Genomic DNA, 16,673 nt, shown 5'->3' on the forward strand with positions numbered 1-16,673 from the left:
TCTCAAGTACTGTCATGTCCGGATTCTCCAGGGCTACTCCCCCGCAAGTCAGTCACCGCCGAGCTGCTGTTCCCCGGGCCGCCCCTCACGCCGTGCAGCTCCCGGGGATCCCCGCAGAAGTCTGGCTGGCTCTGCAGAAGTAGCTGTCGGCGTTGTCTCTGTCGCTGAGGTCCCTCTGTCGCCTCTTGCTGTGGCTGCCAGCGCCGGCACGCCGGACTCTGGCAGCTGTTTGAATAATCCTGGAAACGCGTGTCCTTTTTTTTTTTTGGGGTTTTTTTTTGGGGTTTTTTTTGGGTGTTTTTGGTTTTTTTTTTTTGTTTTTTTTTTCGAAAACAGCGTCCGTTGCCAAGGCAGCGAGCCCCAGTGGCTGTCTTCCGGGTTTCATTGAGGCCTCAGGCGCCAGCGATGCAGCGCCATCTAGCGACGCGGAGGCTCCTGGCAGCGTCGTTCCAGGTGACACATGCGCAGTAGCAGGCACAGTGAAGAGTGACACTGCCGACTGCGCAGCCGCAGTAGAGAGCGGTGCCGCTGGCACGGCTCCAACTTTAGTCTCCGCCGCTACAGATATTCCTGCAGCCTCTCCACGTCCTGCTGCTACATACACGGTGCTAAACAGAGGTGATCCCGCTGCTGTTAAGCTTCCTAGCATTCGCAACTTCGCAGCCGCAGGCACGGGGATCTCCCCTACAACGGACCGACCGGGGCAGGGACTTGCCGTAGTCCCGCCGTCTCCCGACAGAGTTGTTTGAACATTTATGAGGTCCCGTCGCTCAGAACTTAAGTCTTGTAGCGACTCAACTGCCAGACGCCCAACCATAGTACACTTTCTAGCGTCTCCCGATCCCGCAGAGATCTTGTCCCAAAACAATTCCTTTATAGTGTCCCTTGTGGACACCTGAAAGGCGGTGTGAGCAGTGAGAAGTAGATTCCTCGCTCTCACCCAGTGCATTAACCCCTTAGGGGCTTTTTCATCAGAAACAGGCAGGACAGTAAGATTGACAGAGAGATAGACAACAGGTTAGCAAAGGCATATAGAGTTTTCAGAACACTCCATAAAAGAGTTTGGTGAAATAAACACTTGAAGAAAAGTACAAAGATCAGTGTTTACAGAGCCATTGTGCTGTCTACTCTCTTATATGGGTCCAAATCATGGGTCATTTACTGCCACCACCTGCGACTCCTAGAACGCTTCCATCAACACTGTCTCCATACAATCCTAAACATCCACTGGTCAGATTATGTGACCAATACATCTGTTCTGGAACAGGCAGCAGTTACGAGTATTGAGGCCATGTTGCTGAGAACACAGCTGCGTTGGGCAGGGCACATCTCCAGGATGAAGGACCACCACCTCCCTAAGATCCTACTCTCTGGTGAACTTGCCACCGGCTGCCGCAAGAGAGGAGCCCCGAAGAGGAGATACAAGGACTCCCTGAACATCTCAGCCTTGGCCACATTGATCTTCATTGCTGGCCTACCCTGGCCTCCAATCTGGAGACACAGGTCTGGAGACACACCATCTATAACGCTGCTGCTTCCTTTGAGAATGCACACAGGATCACCATCGAAGACAAAAGACAACGCAGAAAGAATTGTATCCTGCCGATACCATCCAAGGAGTCTTTCTGCTGTGCCTTTTGCAACCGATTTTGTCTGTCTTGCATTGGCCTCTTTAGCCACCAGTATGCCTGTAGCAAATGTGGGTTTCCCAAATCTTCGTTCACAAAGCCTGGCCATGACTGACAGAATAAAGAAAGAGCGTTTCTAACTCCTGTCTGTAGTACAACTATCCTGAGAATACAGGGTTAAGGTGATAGTTAAGCATGACTCATTAAAATATTGACATCATCACTGCTGCAAGCATGGCAGCAAGGATGCATTTCATATGTTAAACCATCAACTGCACCGAATTCACTTCCCTGTGAAATATTTCTTTAGAGTTTTGTGTGTGGTTCTGCTTTTTCTGCTGCTTTTAATCTCACTGACACACATTTGATAAGGGCAGACATAACAAAAGTCATGACATGTCACTAGAGTGTTTCCTGGACTCTTGTAGCCAGAAAACTGTCAAACTGTGAACAGCGGTTAAATTTGTTGAAGTTTGTTTTCTTTACAGAAGTTCTATGTCATTTTCAGGGATGTGGTATAGCACCCTTTTGCTTTAGACCTTGCATGTCTTCAGATCTATTCAAGAGTTTGAAAAAATATTCAGTCATATCAGTCTCATCCTAGTTGGCGTTATGACATTACCAGTATATTTTAGCAAGAGTGACAAACTACCTCAAGAGAAGTCCAGGGTGGAATATCACAAGTACTGGAAATTCAGTCACTCTGCAGGAAGCTTATATGGCAAATACTGTTCTTGGCCTGGTGAAAGGGACCTATGCACTGGCCTCAGCCTCAGCCTCCTGCATTGAGAAAAACTCTCTCTGGGCAAACTCCAGGGAAGTAATTTTAGTTTTCCACAGGCAGATCAATGTAGTTTTCCACAGGTAGAGATGAGTCACTTGCTTGGAGTGACCTTCAAGGTGTCAAGGGCTGCTCCTGGACAAAAGTCAATTGTAATTCAGTTTTTGTGCACTCTGTATATGTATACCTGTACTTCAGATAAAATGTATTGTCCACTGTCATGGTTTAACCACAGCAAACAGCCAAGAACCATGCAGCCACTCGCTCGCTCCCCCACTGGCAGGATCAGGGAGAGAATCAAACTGAAAACTCATGGATTGAGATAAACACAGTTTAACAAGGAAAGCAAAAGCAAAGCAAAACAAAGAATTAATTCCCTGCTTCCCATGGTGTTGTAGTTACAGGGGTAGGAGGTGGAGTTTTGCACTATGAGCGGGTGACCAAACTGTGTATTCTACATCCTCTACATCACGCTTGGTTTTGCCTTGCCTGTGTTTTCCCCATTGTTTTTGTCTAGTTGGCGAGAGCGTTGGACCATTTGTTTGCCACAGTGTTTTCTTTGTTTTCCTGGGCCACGTGGAGCTGGTGCAGTGGGAATGGGAACTGGTTTTGCTTTTGCCCTAGGGGTGGGGTGTCCAGGTAGCAATTTTCTTTGCCTTTGTTGGTTTTGTGGGTAAATCATTCTTTTTCCTCTGTATTGTTTTGTTATTTGCAAATTGTACCTCAGTAAAATTGTAACTCTAATGTTTTTAACCTCTCACAGTCTTATTTTCTTTGTTTTCCTCCTCCACTATCATAAGGGACAGCTCAAGCAGTCTTAACTTTTCCCTGCTGAATTTTTAAAACCAGCACGCCACGTGCAGGCAGGTATTCAGACATCTCCAGGAGACCAGGGTCCCATGCCATCAGGCATAACAGTTACTTCAAAAGACAAATGCCATCACTTCAAACATCTGCCCTTCCGCTTTCTCTCCCTTATTTTATATACTGAGCATGATGTTATATGATCTGGAATATCCCTTTGGTCAGTTGGAGTCACCTGTCCCAGCTGTGTCTCCTTCCACCTTCCCATGCACACTCAGCCTCCTTGTCTTCATGGTGGTACAGAAAAGGCCTTGGCTCTACATAGCCACTGCTCAGGAATAACAAAAACATCTCTATTATCATCACTGTGCTCAGCACAAATCCAAAACACAGCCCCATACCAGGCACCGTGAAGAAAATTAACTCTCCCCCAGCCAAAACCAGCATATACCCAAATCTTGATCCTCTTGCACCTTTAAAAGCCCATTACAGCATGTGAGTTTTTCCATGAGTACTATTTCTTCCCCTAGATTTCTGTGTAAATAAACAATTAGTCATGCTCGACAGATGGAATATTAAATAGACATGATCCCATTTGAGTGGACAGTTTGTGAAAAATACTGAAGTATACATTCCTATCCAGTGAGGAATGCTGCCTGAATCTAGAGATAACTACTGTGTCATAAAAAATCAAGCTTTGTAGTGATGAGGAAATCTTCAGGCAATGTTCCTGAGGCTCTGTCTGATAATGCTAACTGGAATTACAGAATGAATGTAAATACAGTATGGTCATTATCTGCCTGAGAGCAATGCCAGAAACCAGTGGAGAAGATAATATCACAGCTGGGATGCTGCTGCTAGACTGCTACAAAAGAAAAGTTGCTGCTGCTTTGTTCTTGATAATCATAGGCAAGTAAGTTTGTCTGGTTATATGTCAGTTTATCAGATTTGAAAAGCAGCTATTAGTATGAACTTCCTTGGGAGTCCAACCCAGTTGGATTTCTACACATGGAAAATGCTGAATGTTAATGGTGGTGCCATTGCAAATAATAATGGCATAGGATACCTTGTGCTGAGAGCTCTACCCACACAGGCTATCGGCATTCAGGTTCTTCATTTTCCAAGCTATTCCTTGAAGTTATACTTTTTCCTAGGAATCAATAAAACTATGATTTTTGATGTGTTAATTTACCTCAAATCTAGAGGTAATTAGGACACAGCTAGCAGGAAAAATTGCCTGTACTTGCTAGACTTCCTTCCAAACAGATCATTGAAGTTTCATTCATGGTCTATCCTGAGGCAGTTGTACCAACTGGGAGTGCAATGAAGATGATACAGTATGCCTGTGACACCACTTCTGGACAGAAGAGAACAGCTGGCACCTCTAAACTTCCATCTTCTAAACTTCTGGGTTATACTCTGCATATCATCTGTTCCTATACTCTCTTCTCTGGGAAGGAGAGCCGGGTGCACAGACTGGGCAGGAATCTGTCATGCTCCAGTTAAGTGTCTGACAATTAGGACAGCAGGGACTACCAGACTCAAGATGAATATGTGGAGACTGAAAAGAACCCTGGTGTGGGAGGAAAGATCCTACTCTTTCTTACTGGTTTAATATAACAGTGCATCATACTGACACAGAAAAACTTCTTAAGAAAAAATTTATGAGGAGTTTGAGAGGAGTTTCTGCAATTATGCACTCCCCAAACCACAGGAAAAAGGACTGATTTGGGTTATCCTACTTAGACTGAGATTATTTTTGCTTTTGTGATAAATCTCTCTGTAGTCTGATACAAGAATGGACCAGACCAAATACCCAACTAGTTGACAATTGTCTCCCATGACACCAAGTAGCAGAAACTTAAAAAAATATTATTAAAAAATACAAGTACTAGAGTGTACTCTGAGAGTACTCAAAATCTATGATGGATCCTGGCCATCCCTTCCTTTACCTTTTTGGCTTCCACAGTATGATGATGATGTCTGTGGTATGAACTGGGTAACACGAATGTAATACCCTGACACCCATGGCAGCAGTTAGCTCTGGAATTGCTCTTTCCAAATCTAAGGTACCCACAAAAAAATAGGGATACTCCCTTTATGCTGGAAAGAGCTGTAGGAAAGCAGGGCATCCAAGTTCACAGTCGGATTGTTCACACTTATTCATGAGCATTTGCTGTGTAGTTTCAATTTAAGGGATTAAACTTTCTCCTGATGCAAATAGGTTTAGCTGTCTTTTATGTCAGTACTGGCTGAACCTCAGGTTGAACTTAACTCCTTTGAGTCTTACATACTCAGAGAATATTTTTACCTCTCACCCACCCACACTATGTTCCCGAATGGCAAATTAGGATAGAATAATTTCCTATAATACAGTTTTAAATCTTTAGGGGATGATGGTTAAGTTGTATATAGTGTTCTTAGATTTCATATGCAGAAAATTAAACTAAACATGGGTTTCAGTGAACTAGTAACATTTCTGAATGCTTTGTTAACTACTGTAGCCCCTTATTAAGTGTGCTGAAAACTGATGTAAAAAATTACAGGACATATTCTGTACTCTTTTGGAGTTTATTATATTAAAGCCTTCAGAGAAAAATATTTTCCCCTACATCCCAACCTTTCCTTTGAAAAACCTTATTTTTGCAGGTCTTTCTACTTTAGATTGACCTCCTTAGACTTCTAGTAATATACAGAAATTTAATATACAGAAACATTGTTTCTCTTACTAAGGTCATTATAAAAAAGCTCACTCGAGGATATAACACCTTTTTTTCTCATGGACATTCTGTGTCGATTGCTGAAGACATTTTCCTGCAGTGAGAATAAGCTGGCTGTGTACTTTCCCACAGATAACAGCAGAGACCCTTCAGGATCAGTAAAATGCCCAAGTATTTGTTTTGTTGGTGTTCTGTTTTGTTTGGGTAATTCCAACCTTCCCTGAGCTACAGGACTGAGATCTCCACCACTGCACTGAACCTACTGCATCTTTTATGCAACTCTGTGGTTACAACGATCCCCTACTATTGTTGTACATTTTGTGTTCCTTTTGACCCATTTTCCTCTGTTATAGATGTGCTGGGTTTGGCTGGGATAGAGTTAAGTTTCTTCACACTAACCCATATGGGCTGGTTTGGATTTCTGCTGGAAGCAGTGTTGTTAAAATAGGGATTTTTTCGTTATTGTTGAGCAGCACTTATGCAGAACCAAGATCTTTTCTGCTCCTCACCCCACCAGCTAGCGGGGTGGGGGGGGGCACAAGTATTTGGGAAGGGATACAGCCAGGAAAGGTAACCCCAACTGACTTCAGGGATATTCCAGACCATATGGGATCACGCTCATCCTATAAAGCTGGGGGAAGAAGAAGGAAGGGGAAGACATTTGGAATGCTGTGACTTTTTTCCCCAAGTCACTGTTACATGTGATAAAGCCCTGCTGTCTTGGGAATGGCTGAACCTGCCTGCCCATGGGAAACAGCAAATTTGTTTTGTTTTCCTCTGTGTGTAGCTTTTTCTTTCTCTATTAAACTGTCTTTATGTCAGCCCATGAGTTTTCTCGCTTTACCCTTCTAATTCTCTCCCCCATCCTGCCATAGGGCTGCAAGTGGCTGTGTGGGGCTGAGCTGCTGGCTGGGGTTAAACCGTGACATATGGGCCAAAATAGGCAAATGGATGTCTGAGAAGAAATCTCATTCTCTCTGGAAATTAGAGTGCCAGTGAGGCTTAAAGTCCCGTCTGAATATTATACAGTTTTATTTTCCCTGCTATGTAAGACGTCTCAGTTTCCACAACTTTTTTTACTACTGCTCGTAGCATTCCTTCTGTTTATTGTCCTACATACCCCCCAATTATATCATAATGTAGATCTATACAAATGCAATTAAACATGCTGCAAACCTTTGATATAGAGATATACTAATTAACAACCTGCTGACTCCTTGATTTCCCTATTGACGTTTTACTGCCTTATTACTGTTTATTTTTTTCTTTTGAAGAATCACATTTTCAACTTTGAATTGGAACTCTGAGAATAAAGGACAGCCTTGGAGATGGTTTCATTAAGGAGTTACTTAGCACTGTGCTTTCAACAAATCACACCCACATGCCCATTCCCACCTTCCATCCTCACATCATTCTATATTCTTTACCTTACAGATTGTTAATCCATGGTGTAGGGGATAGAAATATTATTTACATATGCAGCTTGTGCACCACTCCCTGTTTAGCCATATGTTTTTAACAATGTTGAGGAATGTTTTTATTGACTCAGTTTACCATTCATAACATTGGGCTGAGGACCCTCACAAATATAATAATCTGTGAAATAGAGAAGTCATGTATAATCAAGGCTCTGGGCTGCGTGGAGGTGATGGTGGCAGGAACACCAAGACTTTGGGGTATTTGAAATCCAGGTGGGGAGGATGTGGAGGCAGCAGGGCCCTTACCCCTCTCCCTGCCTGCAAGAGGAGGGTTAGCCTCAGTGCTCGCCACCGGTGCCTCAAAGCGTATTCTGAGTGCTCGGCTGGCAAACTTTTGTCCCGTGGAGCACAGCCCCAAGATAAAGGCTGCAGTCGCAGGGGATGTCCGTGTGGGCCTAGCGGTGGCCCTAGAAGCCTCCCCCACCTCTGCTGGCCGAGGGCAATAGTCTTCATGAGCTCATACCTGTTTTCCCTTCATGCTTTGTGGAAGTTTTCCAAAGCTGGGGACTATTACATCTGAAAAGGCCTGAAATTAAATGTGAGGAGACGGGGTGGAAGTGAGGCGGCAGCAAAATGTCCTGTGCCTGCCGGCTCAGGGCGGGGGTGACAGCACGAGCACGAGCTGACGAGGTCATTTTATCCTCAAGTCGCTTTTTACATGCGACAATTTTTCTGGGGTAAAATGACGCGGCGGGAAGCCACTCTGGACAGTGCTCCGCGAGGAGGGGGAGGTGAAGAAGCTGAGAGGCGGTGTGGGGAGGGGAGGGGGCAGCGCGGAAGTGCCCGTGTGAGGGGAAGACGAGAAGGGGGAAGGGCGCTTCCCGCCGAAAGGGACAGACAGTCGCTTGTCTCAGATCAAAGTGAGCCATTTGGCAAAGCCCTGGATTTTCCCTGAGAAATGTAAGTTATCCCAGTAAAGCAGTTTACTGCCCCCTGAGTGAAGGGTATATCGCTGTTCCCTGAAGTGCAAAGCTGTTTGCTGCGCCTATCGCTCGTAAAGGCGGGACTGAGCTGTTGCCGCTCGGAGGTGATGGGTGGCTCCAGAGCACTTTGTTAGAGAGAGGGCTGATGAATTAATCTAACGGGTGGCAGCTAGGTGTGAGCAGAAACCTGAGGTAAGCCTGGTAACCGGGACAAGCAAACTGCATTTGGGAGATTGTTTAAGAACACCTGAGATGAGGTCAGCATGAATTAAACCAAAGATGCTTGAGTCTGCCCAGCGCTCAGGTGGGGTCTGAGGTATCTCCGCTTCGTTGCTGGACGCATCAAGTCTTTTTATTCAGAGTATTTCAGGCACGCAGCAATAACTTGACTGAACTGGAGAAGGCAGAGCTGCGGCTGTTGCTAGGGGATAACTCCCTGTGCGGTACAGGGAGCCTTGTGAGCACCGGACCAGTACGACTGAGGCAGCGGTCGGAAAGTGAAATGTAGTGCTGCAGAGGGGTGAGCCTGAGCCCAGCCGGCTCCGGAAGGCTGAGTGCTGAGCAAATCGCTATCTGAGCAGCATCTAAGCTAGTAAAATTAAAGAGATTTTTTTTTCTAGGTGCAGCTTTTTTTTCTACTTCTAGAAGGTTTTGCAAAGGAATGCTCTGCAGCCTTCTGCATGCAAAATGTGACTACAGTTTGGTAGAATGAAAAAATAGTGTTATTTTCGAGGTTTCCTTCGCCTGAAGAGAGTAAAATCGACAACCTAATTGAAATCAGCTGGAAAACAGCACCAAGAAAACGGTCTCCAAACAGTAGCTTCTTTTGTTTGCAGCAGTCAGCAGCCGGTGACTCCAGCATTCCTTGCTGCATTCCCAGTGCCCAGCCTGGCAGCCCTGAAACGGGGCACAGCCTGGTGAGGTAAACCTTCCATGCCCCCTGACTGGTTTAGGTGTTTTTGTGCTTAGCAGCTTCTATCAGGTCATCGCGGCAGGTGTGTGCAGTTCCGGCCGAGAGGCTGATAGGGAGAGCTGTACCTTTAATTAAAAGGGGATGCACATTGCTCCATTGCCATCCATCCTATAAGCTTCAGAGTGGCAAACCTCAGTGCAGAGCCTGGGACTTGGTGCACGAGGGCAGAATTCTGTGCATTGCACAACCTGTCATCTCAACTTTGTAAAGAACTCTCTTTTTTATTTTTTTTTTGTTGTTATTTTTGGACTTTGAAAGAGAGAAGAGTTTTTCTACCCGTCTGAACCATGAGTGGATGTTCAAAGAGATGTAAGCATGGGATTGTCAAATTTGCCCAGACTATTTTTAAGCTCATCACAGGCACTCTCAGCAAAGGTAAGGGAAAACATTTTAGTTCATACTGTTCTTTTGTTACTTCTTCTGTTTGCTATTAGCTTTGTGGGGGGAGTTTTCTAGGCTTTAAGAAGGCTTCTGATAGGATTTATTGTCTCTTCAGAGGTGTTCTGGTTTAATTCTGGGAATTGGCTGCTCTGAAAGAAGTTGCTGTGTGCAGTGAAGATTGGAGCTGTGCTGTAAAGCCTTATGTAATTGTTTCTAACTTGTGTAGTTTGTTACCTGTATTTGTCAATCTGCTGTGCTTCACAACTATAGCAAGCTATTTTGATGTGTTCAGAGGTGTGTTTCTGAAAGCAGTTGATGTGCAGCTTAAAAAATTCAAAGTCTTCATAATTGTCAGTAATAGGTACTTCTCTGTGTCATTTTCTACTTTAGTGTCTCTTGCTTGTTTGAAGCATGTGTGTACCTTGGTTCAAAATCTAGGTCGCTACTTACCGCATACATTTGAGTATCTTTTGTTTATCTAAGTTTTGCTTGTCACTTACACCCGGTGTACCTTCCCATGTGCAGGTGGAAGAGTACCAAAATTATTTATGCTGTCCTCTTTACTAAAATCAAACAGCAAACAAAATAAACCCTCTATTCTGCTTTGTACACCTAGCAGTTCCTATGTTGGTGTTAAGGTAAGTTATATTACTTTTATTGGTCATTCCTTTCACCATGATACTTCTCAGCACACCTCTGGCAGTTAATTGTGTGAGTATTGATGATTTGTTTAGGAACTCCTGACAATAGTAAATAATATTATGCCTGAATGCTGCTTGCCTGTTGAAATGCGGTCAGTTCTTAGATGAGGGTCAGACTTCTCCAAGCTCTACGTGCTTGATTGGAGGGGGTGTGGTTTTGAGAATTAATAGTAGAGTTCAGGCTAAATTATTAGCAGAGATATTTGTATAAGGCTGAAGAGTGTCTGTTATGATGCAGGTTTTTTTAAAATGCACAGTCTGGAGCTCTTTTTAATGTATTCATAGTCAAGGAGCAAAAAAAGAAGCACTTAAATTTCAGATAAGGTTAGAATTCTTGGATGTGTGTGGCTGTGTTGGCTGTCTGGAACACATATGCTCTAGCATTGATTTTAATGTTTAAATTGTTTCTTAGGATAAAATAAAGTAGGCTGAGCTGATTTTTAAAATAGCAAACATAAAGGTGCCAAGGACTTTTAAGTGCAGCTTACTTTAGCAGAAACTTGGGAAATTTATTCAATCTGTCTCTCTAGAAAAGAAATGTAGTTCTTAGACAGCTTTCTCATAATAACCTTACTGGCTTGCAAAAGAAATCTGCACCAGAAAATGTCTGTTTCATGTTAAGAATACTGGACAGGTTGGTTGCTTTTAAAATCAAGATTGGTTTAAAATTACATCTTTGTGTTTAATTCTTCTTCTTCTTCCACTTTACTCCATGTAATCCATAGGCTGTCAAACACCAGCAGAGGAAAGATGAAAAACTTATAGAAGTCTGTTGTAGAAAAGAGCTGTCAGATGTTGGTTATAATTAATGATTAATACCAGGATGTCTCTCTTAATATTAGAAACAAGAGAGAAAAATAAATTACTTATTGTCATGAGCACAAGAAAAAGTGATAGGATGCTCTCTCCAAGACCTTTTCTTCTACAGCATGTCAGTATGGTGAACTTGGTGTACTTTGTTTGTGCTTTTTTCAGGAGATAATGGAATACAATGTGTATGCTACTATGTTCCCAAGTCATCAATGATAAATTTTTTGTTGTTTGTTTGAACTCCACTGAAGACAAGAGGAAATTTCTGATCTGGTGGTGTTTCCCCACACACTCATGTAGAGCAGTTCATCTAATGGGGAGCTTTTGAGCAACCCTTGGTTTGCCTGACATAGTAAATGAAATAATGAAATGAGACTGCCGGAGTTGCCTTTGCTTTGGCAATGGGATAGATAAGCATGTGAGTCTGACAGGATAGCACTATATGAAGAGCTAAAATTTAGAGTATAAAATGTCCGAGATCTGCTTCCCCCACCCCTCCTTCTGAACTGTGCCAGCATTGCACTATCGTTGTCTTTGTAGCTGATGCAATGGTATTGTACAGTTTTACCAATTTGTTTCCCATGGCAATGTCTCATTTCAAGCTGTTTGGATGAGATAAGAGTGGCTTCCTATGAAACCTAGGGAGCCAAAGAATTAAGAAAGAATTTAAAACTCTGATAAACTTCTTTCTTTCCCATTCAGCTGCTTGTGTTTTGAACTGGGATTCAGGAAGGAATAAACCATACGAATTAGTTTGTTACATAGACATCAAAGACCTGATATAATAAGAATAAATGTTTCCATATGATTACCTATGAAACTCATAACTAGAAAGAAAATTGTTAGAAAAAGTTTTGCTTGGGAGTGTTGAATTAAAAAGAAAAAAGGCATTGACCTTTGTGCATTTCTCCCAGAGCTTATTGTTTAGTACTCCTTTTATTAAAACTTCTGCATGTTTTTGCATATTCAATAATTATCACCTGCGTTTTTCATCACATTCCTGCCTCATTTCTTTCTTACTATTTAACGTGGGGTTTTTTATTTTTATTTTAAATATCTTTTACAAGGAAAAGTCTTTATTAGGCACAAATTTTACTCTCCTCTTATGCTTCTGTCATTCTGAAGGTTTTTACAGTGGGAGATATTCCACAGTTAAATGAGTTGCAATTCTTAGCTGTACTCTATGGTTTCTGCTTGTCTTAATAGCATTTTTCTTTCCCCTTGGTTATTTACAATAGTAAAATGAGACAGTTGCAGCCATGAAGTCTTTCCTTTTGCAACAACGTCTGAGGAGACTGCAGCCTCTCCCTGCAGTGGGCAGTAAGGGAATAGGCACACCTGATACCACTGTATGGCCATCAGCCTGGATGGTATGTCCTGATTTACACCTGCAGCAAGTCTATGAGGCTGTAAACCAAGAATTTCATAGCTGGTACTTCTGCAGAGCTGGGCTAGCAAATTTTGCCAGCTTCTTAGTACATTCTTACTTGGAAAATCTTAGTACCAGAGCAGAGGTCTCTGTGTCTGTGTAAGAGAAGGCCTCCTCCATAGTTGATATGGTTCGAAGCTGGCTCCCTGCCAAGTCTCCAAACCTTACCACAAGAAGTCCCCTCCCCTCCCCCCCAAACCTCAGGGAGAAGGGGAAAAAAATCCAAGAGAACCGAAATGAGAGAGAGACAGCTAAAGCAATACATATATATATATATATATTTACATTTATATTACAGTTATATACAATTGAAATATATATATACAGTTTCAAAAGGGAAAGGGAAGGGGGAAGGGAAAAAGGAACACAAACAAAATAAAATATACATGATCAATAACCCAAGATCTAGCAATTAAAAGAATTAGTAAAAGAGTATCTTACTACTCTCCTTGGGACAACAGAAAGTCACTCTGGAACGACTGCCGGCAACCTCCGTCTCCCAAGGTTGGCAAGGTCTCACCAGGCCTCACTCCCCAACACGGCAGACTCAACAGCAGGGAAACCCGCACCTCAAAGCCGCTGGAAGGCAAGAGGGCCGAAGGCCTTTCCTCCTTTCTTCTTATACCCCGGCTTACGTAAAAATCGTAGGGAATACCGGGTAAATCTGGGCACTTCCTTGGTTACAAACTGGTCACCAAGGAAGGCCCAGACTAAACTACCACAATAGCAAAGGCATAGTGAGATGTATGCATTGAAGAAGATATGCCCCCTTACACTGGATGAGCCGAATAACCCCTTATTCTCCTTCTTAGCTTGGGTGAGGGTCCAGCACCTCCAGGAAAGAGTGTAGAATAGGCTTCTAGAAGTGAGTTACTGTGGCAATGGACAGTGTGTGAGCAGCAGCAGCTTCAACAAAATTGCCTTTGGGAAGGTTTTGTGAAAAGTTTGGGTTTTCTTTCCCATTACCTTTATTGTGGTATGTGAAATGGTGGTGCATCTTCCATGGCCTGGAAGCAAAAACGGGTGGTAAGAATGAGTTTGTGGAGAGTTTCCTATTGAGCAAAATGATTAAACAAGGAGCCTGTGTGAGTATGAAGGTATTGCTAATGCCATTAAAAACTTAGTATAGGAGGGCCTTGCTGAGTTACCAAAAATGAAGCAGAAATAAGACCTCTTGGATTTCTAGTTATGTGTTCTACTTATCAACACCCGAAAAGCAAGATGATTTTAGGGACCAACTAATTCAAAATGTTCCTTTGCAAAAGCAGATAAGCTTTTGCAAATTAACTACCCTTTCACCTTTGTTCCCAAACTGCCCTTCTTTTAGTTATGCTATTAAGATGCTTGCCAAAGGCACTCATTTCTGTTTTCTTGCTTCTCCCACTTCTATTCTGCAACCCAGTTCATCTGGAACTGGTAATTTGTCCACTTGTCACAGTTTTAATTGCCTAATTGTCTGTTCCACTGCAGTGATAAAGTCTTCAAACATCTTCTCCCAGCATCTGAGACTGAAAGAAAGTATTCTGAGTGTTTTACAGCTGTGTGGTCTGCTTTGATGCTTCTTTGTGAATCCAAATTGCAGCTAGTCTTCTGAGATGTTATGTGAGATGGTAAGGAAAGTTCATGGTCCCTCTTAGTCATACGTAGGCTCTGTCTCCTCTCAGTGGAAGTTAATCTTGTGCCTTGGGAGCATACCATTCATTAGGTTTGTCCTCATGACTGTAGCCTCTGAAAATGCAAGGGTAGGGAAATGTTGCTAGATGCCCTAAAGACACAGGAAGGTTCACTGCAGTTGTTCAAGTGATGCCAGGGTTCCTGCACCTGTGTGACATAAGAAAAGATACTTTGATCCTCCTGTGACTTCATAGCCTGCCTTCACCCCTTGAAATTAGAGCTACTGCCTTCAAGTTTAAAGAAACTTTTATTCAGGGGGATCTGACTCAGAGCAAACTGATGTATCAATTCTCTATTTTACTTTTCTGGGTGTTTTAAATGTTCTTTAATAAGGACAGTGGTTACAGAACGCATAACAATGTGCATTTATAGAGTGGAGTTAGAGCTTGTCCATGTGGTCATGCTTTTCCAAATTGTCCTGAAAAGTAAGTGAGAGTTTCTGTACATAAAATGCCGTTACAGAGGGACTGCTGCTCTGAGGGGCGGAATAACTATTTTCACTTAGAGAAAAGTCTGCAACTACTGAAGCTTCACCTTTCAGTACCTGATCCTAACTCCACCCAGTGAAGCTCTCTGATTTCATTAGATGACTGGTGGGAAGGGTGGTTTTTGTTTTTCTTTTTAAAATACCAACATATGTAGTTATATTTTCTCCGTATTGATCTGTCTTTGAGCCACTAAGTAAAATACACCTCTGTTTGGTATGTTACGCCTGTTTGTGTCTAAAAAATAAACTGCAAATAAAGCTGTCTTTTCCACAAAGGCCATACTGCTTAAGCAATCTGAACATATGTATATGCATTGCACTTCTGTCTGTCATCAGAAGCAAGACAGATTTTAAGAACTGGCAATGAGAGAAAGTGATAATGCTCTAGTCTCCCTCTTACAACTTTTTATAAACCTCTGCTTCCAGAAACTAATGCCTTTGCAAACATGTGGCTGTTAGAAATGTATTAAAAACTTAATTGTTTGCAATGGTGTAGCCCCAAAAGATAAGTATGTAGTGTTACTTGTTCAGAAAAAAAAAAGAAAATTTTTCCCTATCCTCTGGGAAATTCTTCAGGAAGCTTTTTTTAAATGGTGTTTTGCAATATGCATTTGTGTGTGTTTCTGTCTGTTAGCCTGGAATACTGTGGAATCTTGGGTGTAGTTAGATATCAGTGGACAAACCATGTTCTCTTCTGGCATCTAAAGTAGTGATATTAGGTATAACAACTGTGATATTTCTGTGGAATATGTTTGAAAAATGCAGAGTATATCAGTTTAACTGTCTAGGTCTGTATTCGGACCTATAGTAATAGACAGTTTCTTTAGAGAAAATATTATTAATTTTTTTTTGCGTAACTGATAGTTTAATCTGCAGATTTTCAAACAAAAAAGTCATTTCAAAAAAGCAATAAAGTAATCATATTAGATTCTATAGCATTAGAACAACTTACAAAAATCTTATTGTGTGGGTGGGTGGTTTTGATTGATTTTGGTTGCTTTTTTTTTCTTTTTTTTTTTCCTCCCCATAACCAGTAGGCCAGACAGGAAGCATGCTATTGGCAAATGGGCATTTTAGGATGATGCTACTACCCACTTATGTCAAGCCATCTTCAAAATTATCCATTTCCACTTCAATTTGTTCATTGGAAGGTTCATTAGGTCAAAATATATTGCAGCATGTTCATTTTGCACAATTTAAATGGACAAAATCTATGTGGCAAATTAGCATATCTATATCGCTACAGTGTGGGTATAAATGCCACATAAACAAGTTTAAGTGTAAATGGATAACTTTTGAAGATGGCTTGACATAAGTGGGTAGTAGTATCATCCTAAAATTAGCTTAAATTAGCACATGAAGTGTAATTTTAATGTGTGGTTTTATCTCCAGTAGCACAATAATAAAGGGTGACAATAAGGTAACACTTGTCTATGTTTCCTGTTCTCAGAAACCAGTCTCAAGCTGCAAGTCAGGTCTGGTTTTTTTAAGCTATATTCTGTATATATTTTTATTAATTATTCCTTGTCTATAGGGTGTCTCTGTGTTGATCACCTTCATGCTAGCAACAAAACTTGCAGTGGTGTTTCTGCTCCATGCTGGGTGCCTGGTAAAGCTAAGTAGTTTCCTGAGCATGAATCCTATTGTTAGGGCTGCAAATGAACTTCTGTCCTGACTTCTTTATGATGGTATCTGTGGGATTCCTGTTATTGGACCTTTGGTTTTGTTGTTTTAGTATGAATAGTAAAGCTCATAAATGGTAATGTAATGGAAAGCAGACATGGGAAAGTTTTATCACAAGCTTAAATGCTGCTGTAGTTGTAATTGGAATAAATATTCATGACCAACTTCTTTGCCATTTGCACAGCTTTACTAAAAACCAAT

At 42.1% G+C, this 16,673-nt stretch overlaps 1 protein-coding gene across 2 annotated transcripts in view; it reads left to right on the forward strand.

Moving 5' to 3' along the window:
- Positions 1 to 8,466: 8,466 nt before the first annotated feature.
- KCNIP1 (potassium voltage-gated channel interacting protein 1) overlaps positions 8,467 to 16,673 on the forward strand; it is a 469,203-nt gene continuing 460,996 nt past the window's right edge. Inside the window, exons 1-2 of one of the 2 annotated variants that reach the window (XM_027665221.1) lie at positions 8,467 to 8,526; positions 8,955 to 9,682. In XM_027665221.1, the coding sequence (XP_027521022.1) occupies positions 9,595 to 9,682 (88 nt within the window). In that variant the 5' untranslated portion in view covers positions 8,467 to 8,526; positions 8,955 to 9,594. The remainder of the gene's footprint in view (positions 8,527 to 8,954; positions 9,683 to 16,673) is intronic. The other variant, XM_027665222.1, reaches the window with a different exon arrangement.

Source organism: Corapipo altera, unplaced genomic scaffold, assembly GCF_003945725.1.
Source record: "Corapipo altera isolate COAL_440 unplaced genomic scaffold, ASM394572v1 111, whole genome shotgun sequence".
Classification (NCBI taxonomy): Eukaryota; Metazoa; Chordata; class Aves; order Passeriformes; family Pipridae; genus Corapipo; species Corapipo altera.